Source organism: Scyliorhinus canicula, unplaced genomic scaffold, assembly GCF_902713615.1.
Source record: "Scyliorhinus canicula unplaced genomic scaffold, sScyCan1.1, whole genome shotgun sequence".
NCBI classification, from domain to species: domain Eukaryota; kingdom Metazoa; phylum Chordata; class Chondrichthyes; order Carcharhiniformes; family Scyliorhinidae; genus Scyliorhinus; species Scyliorhinus canicula.
In genome coordinates this window covers 2053859-2072959 of record NW_024055461.1, presented here as the reverse complement: position 1 = coordinate 2072959, position 19101 = coordinate 2053859, and the positions used below count along the sequence as shown (strand labels likewise).

At 47.1% G+C, this 19101-nt stretch overlaps 2 protein-coding genes across 2 annotated transcripts in view; one reads left to right on the top strand and one right to left on the bottom strand.

The window, feature by feature from the left end:
• Positions 1-19101, bottom strand: part of LOC119959603 (zinc finger protein 774-like) — a 1152970-nt gene that overhangs the window by 715390 nt on the left and 418479 nt on the right. The gene's annotated exons all lie outside the window — the stretch shown is intronic.
• LOC119959614 (zinc finger protein 239-like) overlaps positions 6308-19101 on the top strand; it is a gene marked incomplete at its 5' end in the record, with an annotated part of 34144 nt that continues 21350 nt past the window's right edge. The window contains one exon of the mRNA XM_038787814.1: positions 6308-6708. Coding sequence (XP_038643742.1) covers positions 6308-6708 — 401 coding nt within the window. The remainder of the gene's footprint in view (positions 6709-19101) is intronic.

Here is a 19101-nt window from a genome sequence, read left to right as displayed (position 1 = left end):
GCACTCTATGTTCATGTGGGCCAGACCAGGTAAGGATGGCAGATTTTCTTTTCTGTTCATTCACGGGATGTGGGTGTCGCTGGCTGGGCCAGCATTCACTGCCCAGCCCTAATTGCCCCTGAACTGAGTGCATCTCAGAGAGCATTTCAAGGGTCAACCAGCTGACTGTGGATCTGGAGTCACATGTAGGCCAGACCAGGTAAGGATAGAAGATTTCCTTCACTGAAGGACATGAGTGAACCAGATGGGTCTTTATAACAATTGGCTGAGCAAGCCACTCAGTTTAAGGGAAATTAGGGATGGGCAATAAATGTTGGCCCAGCCAGTGACTCCCACAAATGATTAAAATAAAATCCTGGAGACTCCAGTCAGTCAGTCCGGGAGAGTTGCCATCCGGTCCAGGCTCGCAGCGCATGCCATCATGGTCATCAGTAGACTTCCAATGAATTAAAATTTTACCTTCTGCCTTGGTGAGATTCATGCCTGTGTCTCTGGAAAATCATTCGGACAGTAAAAAAGATTTTGGGGTCTCTGAAACAAATAGTTGACCCCTCGAGTCTGCTCCTTCCATACAATCCTGCATTCCTTTTTTTTAACAGACAATTTTATTGAGGTATTTTTGGCATTGTAAACCGTAACAATATACATTAGTGTGCAGATACCAATTACAAAAAACATAGTGCAAATAACAGTACCACTCTCGCAAATAGACCCGCATATTCTTCCCCCCTACTCTACACTATTCTAACCCCCCCCAACCCCCCGCTGACGATCAGTTCCCCGCGAAGAAGTCGATGAATGGTTTTTTCCACGTCGAGAAAGCTTGCCATGTCCGACAGCCATACTTCGGTCCTTGGGGGCTTTGAGTCCCTCCAGGCCAACAGTATTCGTCGCCAGGCTATCAGGGAAGCAAAGGCCACAATGTCGGCCTCTATCCCCTCCTGGACTCCCGGGTCTTCCGACACCCAAAAATCGACGCCTCTGGACTCATCACCATCCTTGTTTTCAGTACCCGGGATATGACGTCCGCAAATCCCTGCCAGTATCCCCTGAGTTTTGGACACACCCAGAACACGTGGACACGGTTCGCTGGTCCCCGCCCCCCCCCCCCCCCACATCTAGCACACTTGTCCTCCAGCCCAAAGAATTTGCTCATCCGGGCCACCGTCATGTGGGCCCAGTGAACCACCTTGAACTGAATCAGGCACATGTTGCAGTTGCATTTACCCTCCTCAGAGCATCTGCCCATACGCCTCCCTCCAACTCCCCACCAAGCTCCTCCACCCACTTAAGTTTCAGTTCCTCGGTCCCTGTGTCCTCCGCTCCCATAAGCTCCTTATAAATATCTGAGACTTTCTCCTCTCCTACCTCACCCCTGGAAATTACCCTGTCCTGGATCCCCCTTAGTGGAAGGCGTAGAAAGGATGGGACCTGTCTATGTACGAAGTACCGAAAGTCATTCCCCCTCGCCAGTCCGAACTTCTCCTCCAGCGCCCTCATGTTCACAAAGCTCCCTTCCATGAACAAGTCGCCCATCCTTTCCACCTCCGCCACGCTCGAAACCCGCCATCCATCTTCCCCGGGACAAATCGGTGGTTGTCACATATTGGGGACCAGACTCACGCTCCCACTTCCCCCGCATGCTTCCTCCATTGGCCCCAAATCCGCAAAGCCGCCACCACTATCGAGCTGGTGGAGTACTTGGACGGCGGGAGGGGCAGGAGAGCCGTGACCAGGGCTGCCATGCTGGTGCCCCTGCAAGAAGCAGCCTCCACCCTGCTCCCAAACCGACCCCGTACCCACCATCCATTTCCTTATCATGGCTATGTTAGCCGCTCAGTAGTTGCTGATGTTCGGTAATGCCAGCCCCCCCTCGCTACAGTTCATTCCAGCATCCCCCTCTTTACCCGTGGGGACTCCCCGCCCAAACAAATCCCAGGATAATTTTATTGATTCTTTTAAAGAAGGACCGCGGAATGAAAATAGGGAGACACTGATAAATAAACAGGAATCTCGGGAGGATCATCATCTTCCCCGTCTGTACTCTCCCCGCTAGTGACAGCGGGAGTGCATCCCACCTCCGGAACTCGCTCCTCATTTGCTCCACCAGCCTGGCCAAGTTCAACTTGTGCATCTTACCACAGTCGCGCGCCACTTGTATCACTAGATACCTAAAACTTTCCCCAACGAGCCAAAATGGTAGCTCCCTCAGCCTATTCTCCTGACCCCTCGCCTGCACCACAAACATCTCGCTTTTTGCCATGTTCAACTTGTAGCCTGAAAACCGGCAAAACTCCCCTAGGATTTCCATAATCCCATTCATCCCTGCCGCTGGATCTGACACATACAAAAGCAGGTCATCCGCGTAGAGCGAGACCTTGTGTTCTATTCCCCCCCTGACCATTCCCTTCCATCCCCTTGCCGCTCTCAGAGAAATTGCCAGCGGTTCTATGGCCAACGCAAACAGCAGTGGAGAGAGGGGGCATCCCTGTCTTGTCCCGCGGTGCAGTCTAACATACTCAGATGTCGTCCTGTTCGTCCTTACACTAGCCTCCAGGGCCTGATATAGCAGTTTAACCCAGTCTACAAAGCCTTCTCCAAACCCAAACCGTCCCAACACCTCCCATAAATAGTCCCACTCCACCTGGTCAAAAATCTTTTCGGCAACAATTCTACATTCCTGACGGCCCGATAACCTTTCACCCCCTTGCTTATCAAGAATCTATCCATCTGTGCCTTAAAAATATTCAAGGACAGGGCAACACGGTGGTGCAGTGGTTAGCCCTGCTGCCTCACGGCGCCGAGGTCCAAGGTTTGATCAAGGCTCTGGGTCACTGTCTGTGTGGAGTTTGCACATTCTCCCTGTGTTTGGGTGGGTTTCGCCCTCACAACCCAAAGATGTGCAAGGTAGGTGGATTGGCCATGCTAACTTGCCCCTAAGTGGAAAAAATGAATTGGGTACTCTAAATTTATTTTTAAAAGAATATTCAGTCTCTGCTTCCACTGCATTTTAAGGGCGGAAGTTCCAAAATCAGAGAATCTCTGCAAAAGGAGCCCATTCGGCCCATCAAGTCTGCACCAACCCTCCAAAGAGCACCCCGGCCCACCCCATCCCACCCACTCCATCCTCATAACCCCACCTAGCCTGCACATCCTTGGAGATGAAGAGGCAATTTAGCATGCCAATCCACCGAGTTTGCACATCTTTGAACTGTGTGAGGAAACCGGAGCACCCGATGAAACCCACACAGACAAGAGGGAATGTGCAAACTCCACACAGTCACCCAGGGTCGGAATTGAACCTGGGTCCCTGGTGCTGCGAGGCAGCAGTGCTAACCATTGTGCCAATCCCTGCTTGCAACCTTCAAGAGAAAGGTCCATCTGAAATCGGTGAACCCTTATTTTGCAACAGTGGCCCCCTTGTTCTCAATTCTCCCACAAGAAGAAACATCCTCTCCACATCCACCCTGTCAAGACCCCTCAGGATCTGATATAGCTCAATCCAGATTTTACCCAAAAATTTAAATCTGTGTCCCGACTGCTTGTACGATCAGTGAATGGAAACAGAGTTTCTTTGTCCACCCGATCTGGTGTAATCTGGCATAATCTTGTGTCCCTGAATCAAATCTCCCTCAACCTCTTTGCTGGAACCATTCTGGTAAATCTCCTCTGCACCTTCTCCAAGAACCTTCACATTCTTCCTGAAGATGAACACGCTCGAACATAGTCAAAACAGTTTCTTCCCCGCCGTTACCAGACTCCTAAACGACCCTCATGTCCTGATTAACACTACACCCTTGTATGCTTCATCCGATGCCGCTGTTGATGCAGTTACATTATGGACCTTGAGTTGCCCTATTATGTATTTTCTTTTCTTTTCATGTACTTAATGATCTGTAGAGCTGATCGCAGAAAAATACTTTCACTGTACCTTGGTACACGTTACAATAAACAAATCCAATCCAATGAAGAGTGGTGACCAGAGCTTTATATGTGCACATCCTTGGAGACAAAGGGGCAATTTAGCATGGCCGATCCACCTAACCTGTACATCTTTGAACTGTGTGAGGAAACCGGAGCACCCGAAGGAAACCCACAGTCACGGGGTAAATGTGCAGTCTCCGCACTGTCACCCATCTACAATGGGTGACCCCTTATTTTGCTTCAGTGACCCCCTTGTTCTAGATTCTCCCACAGAGGAAACATCCTCTCCACATCCACCCTGTCAAAACCCCTCAGGATCTGATATAGTTCAATCCAGGTTTTACCCAAAACTTTAAATCTGTGTCCCGGCTGCTTGTACGATCAGTGAATGGAAACAGAGTTTCTTTGTCCACCTGATGGAAATCTGGCATAATCTTGTGTCCCTGAATCAAATCTCCCCTCAACCTCCTTTGCTGGAATCATTCTGGTAAATCTCCTCTGCACCTTCTCCAAGAACCTTCACATCCTTCCTGAAGAGTGGTGACCAGAGCTTCATAAAGATTCATAGAATAGAATTAGAACCATAGAATTCCTGCAGTGCAGAAAGAGGCCATTCGGCAAATCGACCCTGCACCTATCGTCTGAAAGGGCACCCTGCCGAGGCCCACAGCTCTATCCTCTCCCTGTAACCCCTTTAACCCACATAACCTGAAAATGAAATGAAATGAAAATCACTTATTGTCACGAGTAGGCTTCAATGAAGTCACTGTGAAAAGCCCCTAGTCGGGGCAGCACGGTGGCACAGTGAGTAGCACTGCTGCCTCGCGGTGCTAAGGTCCCGGTTTCGATCCCGGCTCTGGGTCGCTGTCCGTGTGGAGTTTGCGCGTTCTCCCCGTGTTTGCGTGGGTTTCGCCCCCACAATCCAAATATGTGTAGGCTAGTTGAATTGGACACGCTAAATTGCCCCTTAATTGGAAAAAATGAATTGGGTACTCTAAAAATTAAAAAAAAAGAAAAGCCCCTAGTCGCCACATTCCGGCGCCTGTCCGTGGAGGGTGGTACGGGAATCGAACCATACTGCTGGCCTGCTTGGTCTGCTTTAAAAGCCAGCGATTTAGCCCACTGAGCTAAACCAGCCCCTAACCTGCACCTGCCTGGATATTAAGGGACAATTTATCAAGGCAAATCCACCTAACTTTCCCTTCTTTAGACTGTGGGAGGAAACCTGAGCACCGGGTGGAAACCCACGCAGACACGGGGAGAAAGTGCAAACTCCACACAGTCACCAAGGCCGGAATTGAACCCGGGTCCCTGGGGCTGTAAGGCAGCAGTGCTAATCACTGTGCCACAAGAAGCCTCGCTTCCCTGTTTCGGTGTCATAGAACATAGAACATTGAACAGTACAGCACAGAACAGGCCCTTCGGCCCTCAATGTTGTGCTGAGCCATGATCACCCTACTCAAACCCACGTATCCACCCTATACCCGTAACCCAACAACCCCCCCCTTAACCATACTTTGTAGGACACTACGGGCAATTTAGCATGGCCAATCCACCTAACCCGCACACCTTTGGACTGTGGGAGGAAACTGGAGCACCCGGAGGAAACCCACGCACACACGGGGAGGACGTGCAGACTCCGCACAGACAGTGACCCAGCCAGGAATCGAACCTGGGACCCTGGAGCTGTGAAGCATTTATGCTAACCACCATGCTACCGTGCTGCCATTGTCAATACCGTGTCAATACAGTATTACTGTTTATGAAGCTCAAGATCGAATTTGTTTTGCCAGCTACTCTTAATATGACCTGTAGATATACAAAATCCCTTTTCACCTCTTTCTCTCTCCTCCCAAAGACATCAATTGGCTTTTAAAACAATCCAACCGTTTTCATGGTCACTTTTCCCAGTGCCGGCCCCACAAATGACCAGATTGATTCAGCTCAATTTCACAACCTGTCTTTGTGTTTTTGTGGGTTCTCTCTCACTCCCTATTTTCTGTTTTCCAATCAGTTTCACAGGGTGTTCGAAGGGGAGGCTTCAAAGTCCAGAAAGTAATATTTATCACATCCTGAATATCATTGGATTTTGAACATGGAAGGAAAAAGCATTGTTCACAGGGAGGAGAAACCGTACACGTTTTGTGTGTGTGGACGAGGATTCAGTCGATCATCAGGCCTCACAAGCCACAAATGCAGTCACACTGAGGAGAAACCATGGAAATGTGCGGACTGTGGGAAAGGATTCACTTACCCATCCAAGCTGGAAACTCATCGACGCAGTCACACTGGAGAGAGACCATTCACCTGCTCCAAGTGTGGGAAGGGATTTAGTTTTTCAGCCAGCCTGCAGAAACACCAGCAAGTTCACACTAAAGAGAGACCATTCACCTGCTCCAAATGTGGGAAGGGATTCAGTCAGTCATCCGACCTGCTGATTCACCAGCGTCTTCACACTGACGAGAGACCGTTTAGGTGCTCTCACTGCGGGACTGGGTTCAGACGATCATCTCAGCTCACCGAACATCAGCGAATTCACACTGGGGAGAGGCCATTCGCCTGCGCCAAGTGTGGGAAGGGATTCACTCAGTCTTCCAACCTGCAGAAGCACCAGCGAATTCACACTGGGGCGAGGCCGTTTGCCTGCACCCAGTGTGGGAAGAGATTCACTCAGTCATCTGCCCTGCTGAGTCACCAGCGAATACACACTGGGGAGAGACCATTCACCTGCTCCAAATGTGGGAAGAGATTCGCTCAGTCATCCAACATGCTGACACACCAACGAGGCCATAAGTAACCACAGGGATTGGATTTTTCTGTTCCTCACATTCAGGACTGAACCATGTTCATTTGGATCTTTCTGCTGATAACAAACTCCGGCCCATTTACAGGGACTAATATTCTGGCGAAAAGGCAAATTAAGTTGATTTGTGTTAAATATACCGTGTGCTGAAACTTTTTAATATCTCTGACACAAGTTAGCTCCTTTTGAAGTACTCTCGCTCTCCCCTGTCTCTTCCATCCTCACCTCCAACAAGAAGTGTGAGGAGCTTGTGGAGCTTCTTTGTGACTGAGATCGAGTCAATCCGATCAGCTGCCTCTGCTGCTTCCCTCCCTTCCATGAGCTCACCAGACCAAACTGTCTCTAAGTTTCATCCTTTCCCAAGCCCTGAACCCACATCTTGCTCTAGTTTCTCTCCCATCTCCCCTCATGCTCTCTCAGAGCTCACCTTATCCACGAGACCTAGCTCCTGCTCCATCGACCCTATTCCCACTGAGCTACTGATCAGCCAACTCCCCTGTGTCCATGGATATTGTCAACATTTCTCTCTCTTCAGGTACTTTGTTATGGGCCAGAGTTTACCTGAGATCACCTGACATATAACTGTTTATTGATTTTGGTTACAAGAGCTTGCCTATCAGGTGTTATTCAACAGAGTCCTGAGGCGCTTTTAATCAAAAACACAAGCTTCATTCTAAGAAGTTAGTTAACATTTGTATAAACACACACAGTAAGAATTATTATCAATACAAACAAAGACCCCACACAGCTACAGTAATCTATGTATAACTCTTAATGAAATCCCCCTTAACGGTTCCAATTCAATAACGTAAGATCACATAAACCAAAAACCCCGTTGTACAAAATCAGCAGGTAACTATAATCATTACGTTTCTTCCTTGGAATAACTCTTTAAATTAGGTCACTGTCTGTGTGGAGTTTGTACATTCTTCCCGTGTCAGCGTTGATTTCCTCCAGATGCTCTGTTTCCTCCCACAGTCCAAAGATGTTTATTATTAAATTAGCTAGGCTATATAGTCCCCGGGAGGGGTCCAGGGACAGGGTGGGGGGATTTGGTTAGATTGGGTGATCTTTCAGAGGGTCGGTCCAGACTCAATGGGCCAAATGGCCTCCTGCACTGTAGGGATTCTATGAGTCAACATTGGACCCACTCACAAACTGCAGTCTGACTTATTCTTGGAACAGACATTGTGTTTGTTACTCTCAAAGTGAGTGAATCCTTTGCTGTTTCTCCTCTGGGCCCCATCTCCACTATTATTGTCTGATTGTCCCACTGAGACTCTCACTGTTATTATTGGACAATCAGCCAGTCAGCCTGAGCCTGTGGCCGCTCTCTCCATCTGTAACCGTCACAATGTCCCGGTGATTGACGGCAGCTCCGGACCAATAGGAAGAGGAGGGGCGGGACTGGAGGACCGATGGGGAGCTGTTGGTCCTCCAATCAATCGGAGTGAATAAGAGGCGAGGCCAGGCTGTGATTGAAGCATGCGCAGTGTGGGTAATGGCGAAGCAGAAGGGCGTCTTCTTCAGATCCGAAATTGGTAAGAGGCGTCTAACAATATTGAGGGAGCGAGAGATTGCGGGAGTGGGCGGAAACGTTATGTAAAGCTGTTGTGAGGCGCAATACTCGGAAAACAGCTTACTGGACCCAGTTCCGAGCGGAACTGCAGCTCCTCCTGTTTGGCTCGGGTTAACGGCCGCCATCTTTATTGGATGTGCATCAGGGCGCATGCGCGTTTCTCATCTTTGTCGGGCCGATGTTTCAATCAGTGGGAGGGGCTTGTTCCCCATTGTTCAGAATGGAGACAACTTGTCCATCAAACTGGATTAGTCTTTGAGTCCCAATGTCTTATTGATGATGCAAAGCGGTGGCAGAGATGGAAAGAAATGAAACAAATCCTGCTCTCCGGATTTCACGATCTCATTGCACATTCTGTCCCATGAGTCCAAAGCTCTTTTGTTGATTGATTTTGATTTGAAAATGAAATGAATGAAAATCGCTTATTGTCACGAGTAGACTTCCACATTCCGGCGCCTGTCCGGGGAGGCTGGTACGGGAATCGAACCATGCTGCTGGCCTGCTTGGTCTGCTTTAAAAGCCAGCGATTTAGCTGAGTGAGCTAAACCAGCCACTAATTTATTGTCACATGTACCGAAGTACAGTGAAAAGTATTTTTTCTGCGGTCGAGGAATGTACACAGTACATACATAGTAGACACAAGAATAATCAACAGGGAACATTGACAAATGGTACATCGACAAACAGTGAGTGATTGATTACAAGGGGCCAAACGAAGCAAATACAAAAGAAAGAGCAGCATAGGGCGTCAGGAATAGCGTTCTTACAGGGAACAGATCGGTCCGAGGGGGGAGTTGTTGAGGAATCTTGTAGCTGTGGGGAAGAAGCTGTTCCTATGTCTGGATGTGCGGGTCTTCAGACTTCTGTACCTTTTGCCTGATGGAAGGGTCTGGACGAAGGCAATGCCTGGGTGGGAGGGGTCTCTGATGATGCTGTCTGCCTCCCTGAGGCAGCGAGAGGTGTATACAGAATCAATGTGGGGGTGGCAAGTTTGTGTGATGTGTTGGGCTGAGTTCACCACAGTCTGCAGTTTCTTGTGATCGTTGACTGAGCAGTTGCAGTACCCGGTTGTGATGGAGCCGGACAGGATGCTCTCTATCACACATCTGTAGAAATTTGTGAGAGTCGATGCAGATATGCCAAATTTCTTTAGCTTCCGCAGGAAGTAGAGACGTTGTTGGGCTTTCTTGACTGTTGCATCAACGTGAGTGGACCAGGACAGACTGTTGGTGATGGTGACCCCCAGGAACTTAAAGCTATCGACCATCTCCACCTCGGAGCCTTGATGTAGATGGGAGAGTGTGTTGTGCTGCGCTTCCTGAAGTTGATGATCAGTTCTTTGGTCTTTCCAACATTTAGGGAGAGGTTGTTTTCGATACACCATGCAACCAAGTGATTTATCTCCCTCCTGTAGTCTGATTTGTTGTTGTTTGAGATGCGGCCCACCACAGGCGTATGATCTGCAAACTTCGATTGAGTTGGAGTTAAATCTTACCACACAGTCATGGGTGTATAGGGAGTACAGTAGAGGACTGATCACACATCCTTGCGGGGCTCCGGTGTTGAGGACTATGGTGGAGGAGGTGCTGTTGCCTATTCTGACAGATTGCGGTCTGTTGGTGAGGAAGTCGAGGCTCCAGCTGCTCAGGGAATGGTCAAGTTCAAGATTGCGGACTTTGGTTATTAGTCTTGTTGGGATAATGGTGTTGAAGCTCTGAGGCTTCTTTTACAGGGGATTAGAAGCGGAGGATTTGCACACAGCAAACTAACCAGTAGAAATGTTTATCTTTCCTGAATTTCATTTCTGGACTGACAGTGATGCCTTTGTAAACTTCTTTCACGGGGGCTTAGAAAGCGATTCGCAGACAGGAAACTCACAACCAATCCTCACGTCAAATTCTGACAGCACCATTCGGGTTATCAGGACCTGGAGATTATCGACCTTTGTGTGTAAGCATTGAGTTCAGATCATTATCACTCACTGTGTAAAATTTCTTCCTCCTATCTCCCTTGTAGATCTTGCTCAAAATCTTAAATCTGTGTCCCATAATCCTTTTATACTCTACTGATGGGAACAGATGGGAACAGATGGGAACCTAAGGTCAGAATGAAACCCAAGTTCTTGACACTATGAGGCAACAGTGATAATCACTGTGACACCGTGCAGCTCCGTTACTCTGTCAATGTTACCATTAGACAATAACCTGCCTGTTTTATTCCAATTCTGGTATGTGTTACAGGGGCTGTTTAGCACAGGGCTAAATCGCTGGCTTTGAAAGCAGACCAAGGCAGGCCAGCAGCACGGTTCAATTCCCGTACAAGCCTCCCCGAACAGGCGCTGGAATGTAGCGACTCGGGGCTTTTCACAGTAACTTCATTTGAAACCTACTTGTGACAATAAGCAATTTTCATTCACTGTTATCATTAGACAATAACCTGTCATATTCCAATTCTGGTGTGTGTTACTGTGTCCCTGTTATTATTAGACAATAACTTGCGTGCTATTCCAATTCTGGTGTGTGTTACTCTGTCACTGTTATCATTATAGCAGTACGGTAGCATGGTGGTTAGCATAAATGCTTCACAGCTCCAGGGTCCCAGGTTCGGTTCCCGGCTGGGTCACTGTCTGTGCGGAGTCTGCACGTCCTCCCCGTGTGTGCGTGGGTTTCCTCCGGGTCCTCCGGTTTCCTCCCACAGTCCAAAGATGTGCGGGTTAGGTAGATTGGCCATGCTAAATTGCCCGTAGTGTCCTAAAAAGTAAGGTTAAGTGGGGGTTACGGTTAAGGTTTGGTTACGGGTATGGGGTGGATACGTGGGTTTGAGTAGGGTGATCATTTGCTCGGCACAACATGGAGGGCCGAAGGTCCTGTTCTGTGCTGTACTGTTCTATGTTCTATTAGACAATAAACCTGTCATATTCCAATTCTGGTGTGTGTTACTATGTCCCTGTTATTATTAGACAATAACCTGCCTGCTATTCCAATTCTGGTGTGTGTTACTCTGTCACTGTTATCATTTGACAATAATAGGGGGGCAAGATGCAAGGTAGCAATGATATTTTGATGTTTTTGTGTTATAGTGAGTGTCATTGGGAGATGTGTGATAAAATAGGAATGGAAACATCATGACAGAGACACAAATGACACAACTCCAGAGATTTCTGGTATCTGCTGTGCATCTGTAGAGGAACTGAAAATATTCAGTTCCTTCTCGTGGTGCTCGAGTTACACAGTCACACAGGAAATGTACCTGACAGCTCATAAAAAACAACATTTTAATCTTCTCTTTGAGGAACATTGTGATTGAAAACATCAAATGTGAAAACCGCAGGAGTGGAAAATTAAGAATGTCACAACGGACATCATTGGTGTCTCACAGACCCTGGTTCAATTCCGGCCTTGGGTAACTGTGTGGAGTTTTCACTTTCTACTAGTGTCTGCATGGGTTTCCTCCGGGTGCCCCTGTTTCCACCCACAGTCCGAAGATGTGCAGGTTAGGTGGATTGGCCGTGAGCAATTTCCTCCTAATGTCCAAGAATGTGTAGGTTAGATGGGGTTATGGGGATCGGATGAAGGATTAGGCCTGGATCGAGTTCAAATTAAACAGGCCGAATGGCCTCCTGTACTGTAGGGATTCTATGAGTGAACTGTTCAATTCATCCCATTCGCCATAACTCTGCCAATTTACCCTCTACAAGTGTTTATCCAATTATCTTTGAAAGTTACTGTAAATCTGCTTCCAGCAGCCTGTCAGTGCGAATTCCAGATCACATCACATCACTGTGTAAAAACCATTCTCCTCATCACCCCCTTGGGTTCTGTTCTCAAATATCTTAAATCTCTGTGTCCTCTGGTTACAAACCCTCCTGCTCCTGGGGAACAGTTTTCTCCCCATCGACACCGTCACAAATCCTTCCTCATTTTAATTTAAACACCTCTGTTAAATCTCCCCTTCACCTTCCCTGATCTCAGAAGGACAATCTGTTTCTGCTGCTCTGAGTCACAAGGACACAAAATGTTAACTCTGTTTCTCTCAATACCGATGCTGCCAGAACTGCTGAGTTTTTCAAATATTTACTGTTTTTCTCCCACTTTATCCTTCTTTAATTGATCAAAAACCCATCATGATTTGAACACCTCTATTAAATAGGGACACACAAAGATTGAGAGAGATATGGAGGAAAGGAGAGAGACAGACAGAGGTTTTAAAAAACAGAAAGATGAGGTGGCGAGAGATAAAAGCTGAGAAATAGAGGAAACAAGTAACACAGAAAGAATGATATACAATATAAGGGAGCAGGTTATCAGTTCCCAGCTACAGAGAGCAGAGGGAACTCAGTGACTGATCCACAAACACAGCCGGTTCTGTCCGGGAATGGAGACTCTGAACAGAAATAACCGGCTCATTTGTAAATGTCACCACAATGTGATCTACGTGACTCTGCCCTCATTCTGTGGACAGATATAGGCCGCACTGACAGATGTTCTCACCAGATTGTGGTCCCTGCATTTATTTTCTGCTCAGAAGTGAGATGTGCGGTTTGGAACCGGCAGCAGAGAAACAGGAAGTTGTGTTTCCTGCGAATGAAACAGCAGGCGTCAGTTTCATGTTATCACCGTGAACAGTCTACCTGCCTGTGAGGGTGAACTCACTCTGACAGCATCAAGGACAACCACACAGATTGCTGCCGGCCTCAGCATTACATTCACATCCATTCCCATTTTAAACATTAAAATATGAGGTTATTTGGGTTTTCAAGACATTCGTTGAATTGGAAGATGGACTGAGGGTTGTCACTGGGAGAATTGAGGGGACATTATAGAAAAATTGAATTTTCCTTAAAGACGGTTATTAGAAAATAGGAGACTTAAAGTTAGTCAGCTTTTTCTAAGGGTGGAAGTGTCAATTATAAGGGGGCACACTTTCAACGTGAGAGGGGAAAAGTTTAAGGGAGATGTGTGGGGTAAGTGTTTCATGCAGGGGGGGGGGGGGGGGTGCCTGGAACGCACTGCCAGAGGATGTGGTGGAAGCAGGCACATTAGCAACAGTTAAAAGGCATCTGGATGGGTACATGAATAGGGAGGAAACAGAGGGATACGCACCGAGTCAGCACAGAAGTTTTTTTTTGTAGTTAGAGCATCGTGATTGGCAGTCTTGGAGAGTCGAAGGGCCTGTTCCTGTGCTGAACTTTTCTTTGCACTTTATTCAGGTCCCCTCCCTGCCTCTCTGCTCCAACGAAAACAACCCGATCTTATCCAGCTTCTCTTCACAGTTAAAATGCTCCATTCCAAGTAGCATCCTGGTGAATCTTCTTCACCCTCTCTCGTGCAATAACCTCCTTCCTATAGTGCGGTGAACAGAACTGAATACAGTACTCCAGCTGCAGCTGAACCAAAATCCTCTGCAGCTCCAACATTACCTCCCTGCTCTTATAGTCTATTCCATGACTGATAAAGGCAGGTGTCCCGTATGCCTTAACTACCCTATTCACTTGTCCTGCCACCTTCAGGGGTCTATGGGCAAACACCCAAGATCCTACAAGATGTCTACCCTAAGATAGAGATAGATAGAGAAATACAGCACAGAACAGGCCCTTCGGCCCACGATGTTGTGCCGAACTATTGTCCTAGGTTAATCATAGAATTTTGGACACTAAGGGCAATTTATCATGGCCAATCCACCTAACCTGCACATCTGTGGATTGTGGGAGGAAACCGGAGTACCCGGAGGAAACCCACGCACACACGGGGAGGACGTGCAGACTCCACACAGACAGTGATAGAGAAATACAGCACAGAACAGGCCCTTCGGCCCACGATGTTGCACCAAACTTTTGTCCTAGATTAATCATAGAATTTTGGACAATTTTCCATGGCCAATCCACCCAACCTGCACATCTTTGGACTGTGGGAGGAAACCGGAGTACGCGGAGGAAACCCACGCAGTCACGGGGAGGATGTGCAGACTCCACACAGACAGTAACCCAAGTCGAAATCGAATTTGGGACCCTGGAGCTGTGAAGCAATTGTGCTATTCACAATGCTACCGTGCTGCCCTTAAGAAGTTAACCTACACTCCATTATTCTACCCTAATCCATGTACCGATCCAATAGCCGCTTGAAGGTCCCTAACGTTTCCGATTCAACTACTTCCACAGGCAGTGCATTCCATGCCCCCACTACTCTCTGGGTAAAGAACCTACCTCTGACATCCCCTCTATATCTTCCACCATTTATCTTAAATTTATGTCCCCTTGTAATGGTGTGTTTCACCCGGGGAAAAAGTCTCTGACTGTCTACTCTATTCCCCTAATCATCTTATAAACCTCTATCAAGTCGCCCCTCATCCTTCTCCGTTCTAATGAGAAAAGGCCTAGCACCCTCAACCTTTCCTCGTATGACCTACTCTCCATTCCAGGCAACATCCTGGTAAATCTCCTTTGCACCTTTTCCAAAGCTTCCACATCCTTCCTAAAATGAGGCAACCAGAACTGCACACAGTACTCCAAATGTGGCCTGACCAAGGTTTTGTACAGCTGCATCATCACCTCACGGCTCTTAAATTCAATCCCTCTGCTAATGAACGCTAGCACACCATAGGCCTTCTTCACAGCTCTATCCACTTGAGTGGCAACTTTCAAAGATCTATGAACATAGACCCCAAGATCTCTCTGCTCCTCCACATTGCCAAGAACCCTACCGTTAACCCTGTATTCCGCATTCATATTTGTCCTTCCAAAATGGACAACCTCACACTTGTCAGGGTTAAACTCCATCTGCCACTTCTCAGCCCAGCTCTGCATTCTATCTATGTCTCTTTGAAGCCGACAACAGCCCTCCTCACTGTCCACAACTCCACCAATCTTCGTATCATCTGCAAATTTACTGACCCACCCTTCAACTCCCTCATCCTAGTCGTTAATGAAAATCACAAACAGCAGAGGACTGATCCCTGCGGTACGCCACTGATAACTGGGCTCCAGGCTGAATATTTGCCATCCACCACCACTCTTTGTCTTCTATCGGTTAGCCAGTTTGTTATCCAACTGGCCAAATTTCCCACTATCCCATGCCTCCTTACTTTCTGCACAAGCCTACAATGGGGAACCTTATCAAATGCCTTACTAAAATCCATGTACACTACATCCACTGCTTTACCTTCATCCACATGCTTGGTCACCTCCTCAAAGAAGTCAATAAGACTTGTAAGGCAAGACCTACCCCTCACAAATCCGTGCTGACTAGATGTCTACCAAATTATGAGGGGCATGGACAGAGTGGATCGTCAGAAGCTTTTGCCCAGGGTGGAAGAGAAGGCTGAAGGGTGACCTGATGGAAGTCTTTAAAATGGTGAAGATGTTCAATTGTCCAATAGGGATTTCAGTAGAAACCTCTTTACCGAGCGAGTGGTAAGATGTGGAGCTCACTACCACAGCGAGTGGTTGGTGTGAACAGCATGAATCCATTGAACGTAAAGCTAGATACATACACGAGGGAGAAAGGAATAGAAGAAGATGCTGATGGGGGAGATGTAGATGGGTGGTGGAGGCTCATGTGGAGCATAAATACTGACACAGACCAATTGCTCCGACTGGCCTGGCCCTGTGCTGTAGACTCAATGGAACAGAGACAAATGTATTTATTTTAGATCTACCAGTAGTAGTAGATGCAGAGTCCATCAAATAAATTAAAGCCAAATGGCTGCACGGTGGCCCAGTGGTTAGCACTGCTGCCTCGCGACGCCGAGTTCGATCCTGGTCACTGTCCGTGTGGAGTTTGCACATTCTCCCTATCTGTGCATGTGTTTCATCCCCATAACCAAAAGATGTGCTGGGTAGGTGGATTGGCCACGCAAAATTTCCCGTTAATTAGAAAAAAAAAAAGAATTGGGTACTCTAAATTGTAATTTATTTTCAAATTCAGGCCAGACTGAAGCGCCATGGTGTTGTGATCTCACTTAAAGACTGTGGAGCAGTCACAGCATCTGGGTTACAATGAACATTCATCTTCTGAAAGCCCTTGTGTGGCCGGTGACTGTGCGGCTGTGAAAGCTGCAGCATCAAGAAGCCGGACGAGGCTCCAATAAAAGTGTTTGAAATGAAAGGACTCAGACGGATATTCCGTGTGTCACGGACGGCAAAGTGGACGAATGAACGTATGCTCGAGATAGCTGGTGTTCAGAGGAACCTGTTTGAGGCAGTGATATTGAGGAAGCTCACGCATTTTGGACATGTGTTGTGAATAGGAAGGGAGTGTTTGGACAAAGGTAATGCCAGGCACCTGGAAACTGTGTACAACTGTGAGTTGGGGGGAAGGGAAAGTGAAAGCGACAGGGAGCAGGGAGTTAAATGGCAAGATACGCAGGAGGATAACATGTAGGCAGGTGGATTTAAGCTTGAGGCAGACTAGGAATGCAACAAAAAGGAAGGATAACTTTGGACATCTTAGGACTTCCAATATCTGTACTGATAAGAAAGTTAACATTAAGGCACTTTACCTGAATGCTCGTAGCATTTGTAACAAAGTAGATGAACTAATGGCACAGATCATCGTGAATGATTATGATGTGGTAGGCATCACAGAGACATGGCTGCAGGGGGTTCAGGACTGGCAGTTAAACATCCAAGGATATACAACCTATCGAAAAGACAGGGAGGTGGGCCGAGGGGGTGGGGTTGCCTTGTTAGTTAAGAACAAAATTAAATCTATGGCACTAAACGACATAGGGTCGGATGATGTGGAGTCTGTGTGGGTAGAATTGAGGAACCACAAAGGCAAAAAAAACCATAATGGGAGTTATGTACAGACCGCCTAACAGTGGTCAGGACCAGGGGCGCAACATGTACCGGGAAATAGAAAAGGCATGTCAGAAAGGCAAGGTCACAGTGATCATGGGGGACTTCAATATGCAGGTGGATTGGGTAAATAATGTAGCCAGTGGATCCAAAGAAAAGGAATTCGTGGAATGCTTACAAGATGGCTTTTTGGAACAGCTTGTCATGGAGCCCACAAGGGAGCAGGCTATTCTGGACCTAGTGCTATGTAATGAACCAGACTTTATTAAAGATCTTAAAGTAAGGGAACACTTAGGAAGCAGCGATCATAATATGGTTGAGTTCAGTCTGCAGTTTGAAAGAGAGAAGGCAAAATCGGATGTAATGGTGTTACAGTTAAATAAAGGTAATTACGAGGGCATGAGAGAGGAACTGGTGAAAATCAACTGGAAGCAGACCCTAGCAGGGAAGACAGTAGAGCAAAAATGGCAGGAGTTTGTATGCATAATTGAGGACACTGTACAGAGGTTCATCCCCAAGAAAAGAAAGATTATCCAGGGAGGGATTAGACAGCCATGGCTGACAAAGGAGGTCAGGAAATGTATCAAAGAAAAAGAGAGATCCTATAAAGTGGCCAAAAGCACCGGGAAATCAGAAGATTGGGAAGGCTACAAAAACAAACAGAGGTTAACAAAGAGACAAATAAGGAAGGAGAGGATCAAATATGAAGGCAGGCTAGCCAGTAATATAAGAAATGATAGTAAAAGTTTCTTTCAATACATAAGAAACAAACGTCAGGCCAAAGTAGATATTGGGCCAATTCAAACTGATTCTGGAAGGCTAGTGATGGGAGATGAGGAAATGGCTGGAGAACTTAATAAGTACTTTGCGTCTGTCTTCACAGTGGAAGACGTTAGTAATATCCCAAAAATTATAAAGGGTCAGGGGGCTGAGTTGAGTATGGTTGCCATTACAAAAGAGATGGTGCTAAAAAAGCTAAAAGGTCTTAAAATTGACAAATCTCCTGGCCCCGATGGGCTACATCCTAGAGTTCTGAGGGAGGTGGCTGAAGAAATAGCGGAAGCGTTGGTTGAGATCTTTCAAAAATCACTGGAGTCAGGGAAAGTCCCGGACGATTGGAAGATCGCTGTTGTAACCCCCTTGTTCAAGAAAGGATCAAGACAAAAGATGGAAAATTATAGGCCAATTAGCCTAACCTCGGTTGTTGGTAAAATTCTAGAATCGATCGTTAAGGATGAGATTTCTAATTTCTTGGAAGAGCAGGGTCGGATTAGAACAAGTCAACATGGATTTAGTAAGGGGAGGTCGTGCCTGACGAACCTGTTAGAATTCTTTGAGGAGGTGACAAGTAGGTTAGACCAGGGAAACCCAGTGGATGTGGTCTATCTGGATTTCCAAAAGGCCTTTGATAAGGTGCCACACAGGAGGCTGCTGAGTAAGGTGAGGGCCCATGGTGTTCGAGGTGAGCTACTGGCATGGGTTGAGGATTGGCTGTCTGACAGAAGGCAGAGAGTTGGGATAAAAGGTTCTTTTTTCGGAATGGCAGCCGGTGACCAGCGGTGTCCCACAGGGTTCAGTGTTGGGGCCGCAGCTGTTCACCATATATATTAATGATCTGGATGAAGGGACTGGGGGCATTCTAGCGAAGTTTGCCGATGATACGAAGTTAGGTGGTCAGGCAGGTAGTGCTGAGGAAGTGGGGAGGCTGCAGAAGGATCTAGACAGTTTGGGAGAGTGGTGCAGGAAATGGCTGATGCATTTCAACGTGAGAAAATGTGAGGTCTTGCACTTTGGAAAAAAGAATCCAAGCATAGACTACTTTCTAAACGGTGAGAAAATTCATAATGCCAAAGTACAAAGGGATCTGGGAGTGCTAGTCGAGGATTCCCTAAAGGTAAACATGCAGGTTGAATCCGTGATTAAGAAAGCGAATGCTATGTTGTCATTTATCTCAAGAGGGTTGGAATATAAAAGCAGCGATGTGCTACTGAGCCTTTATAA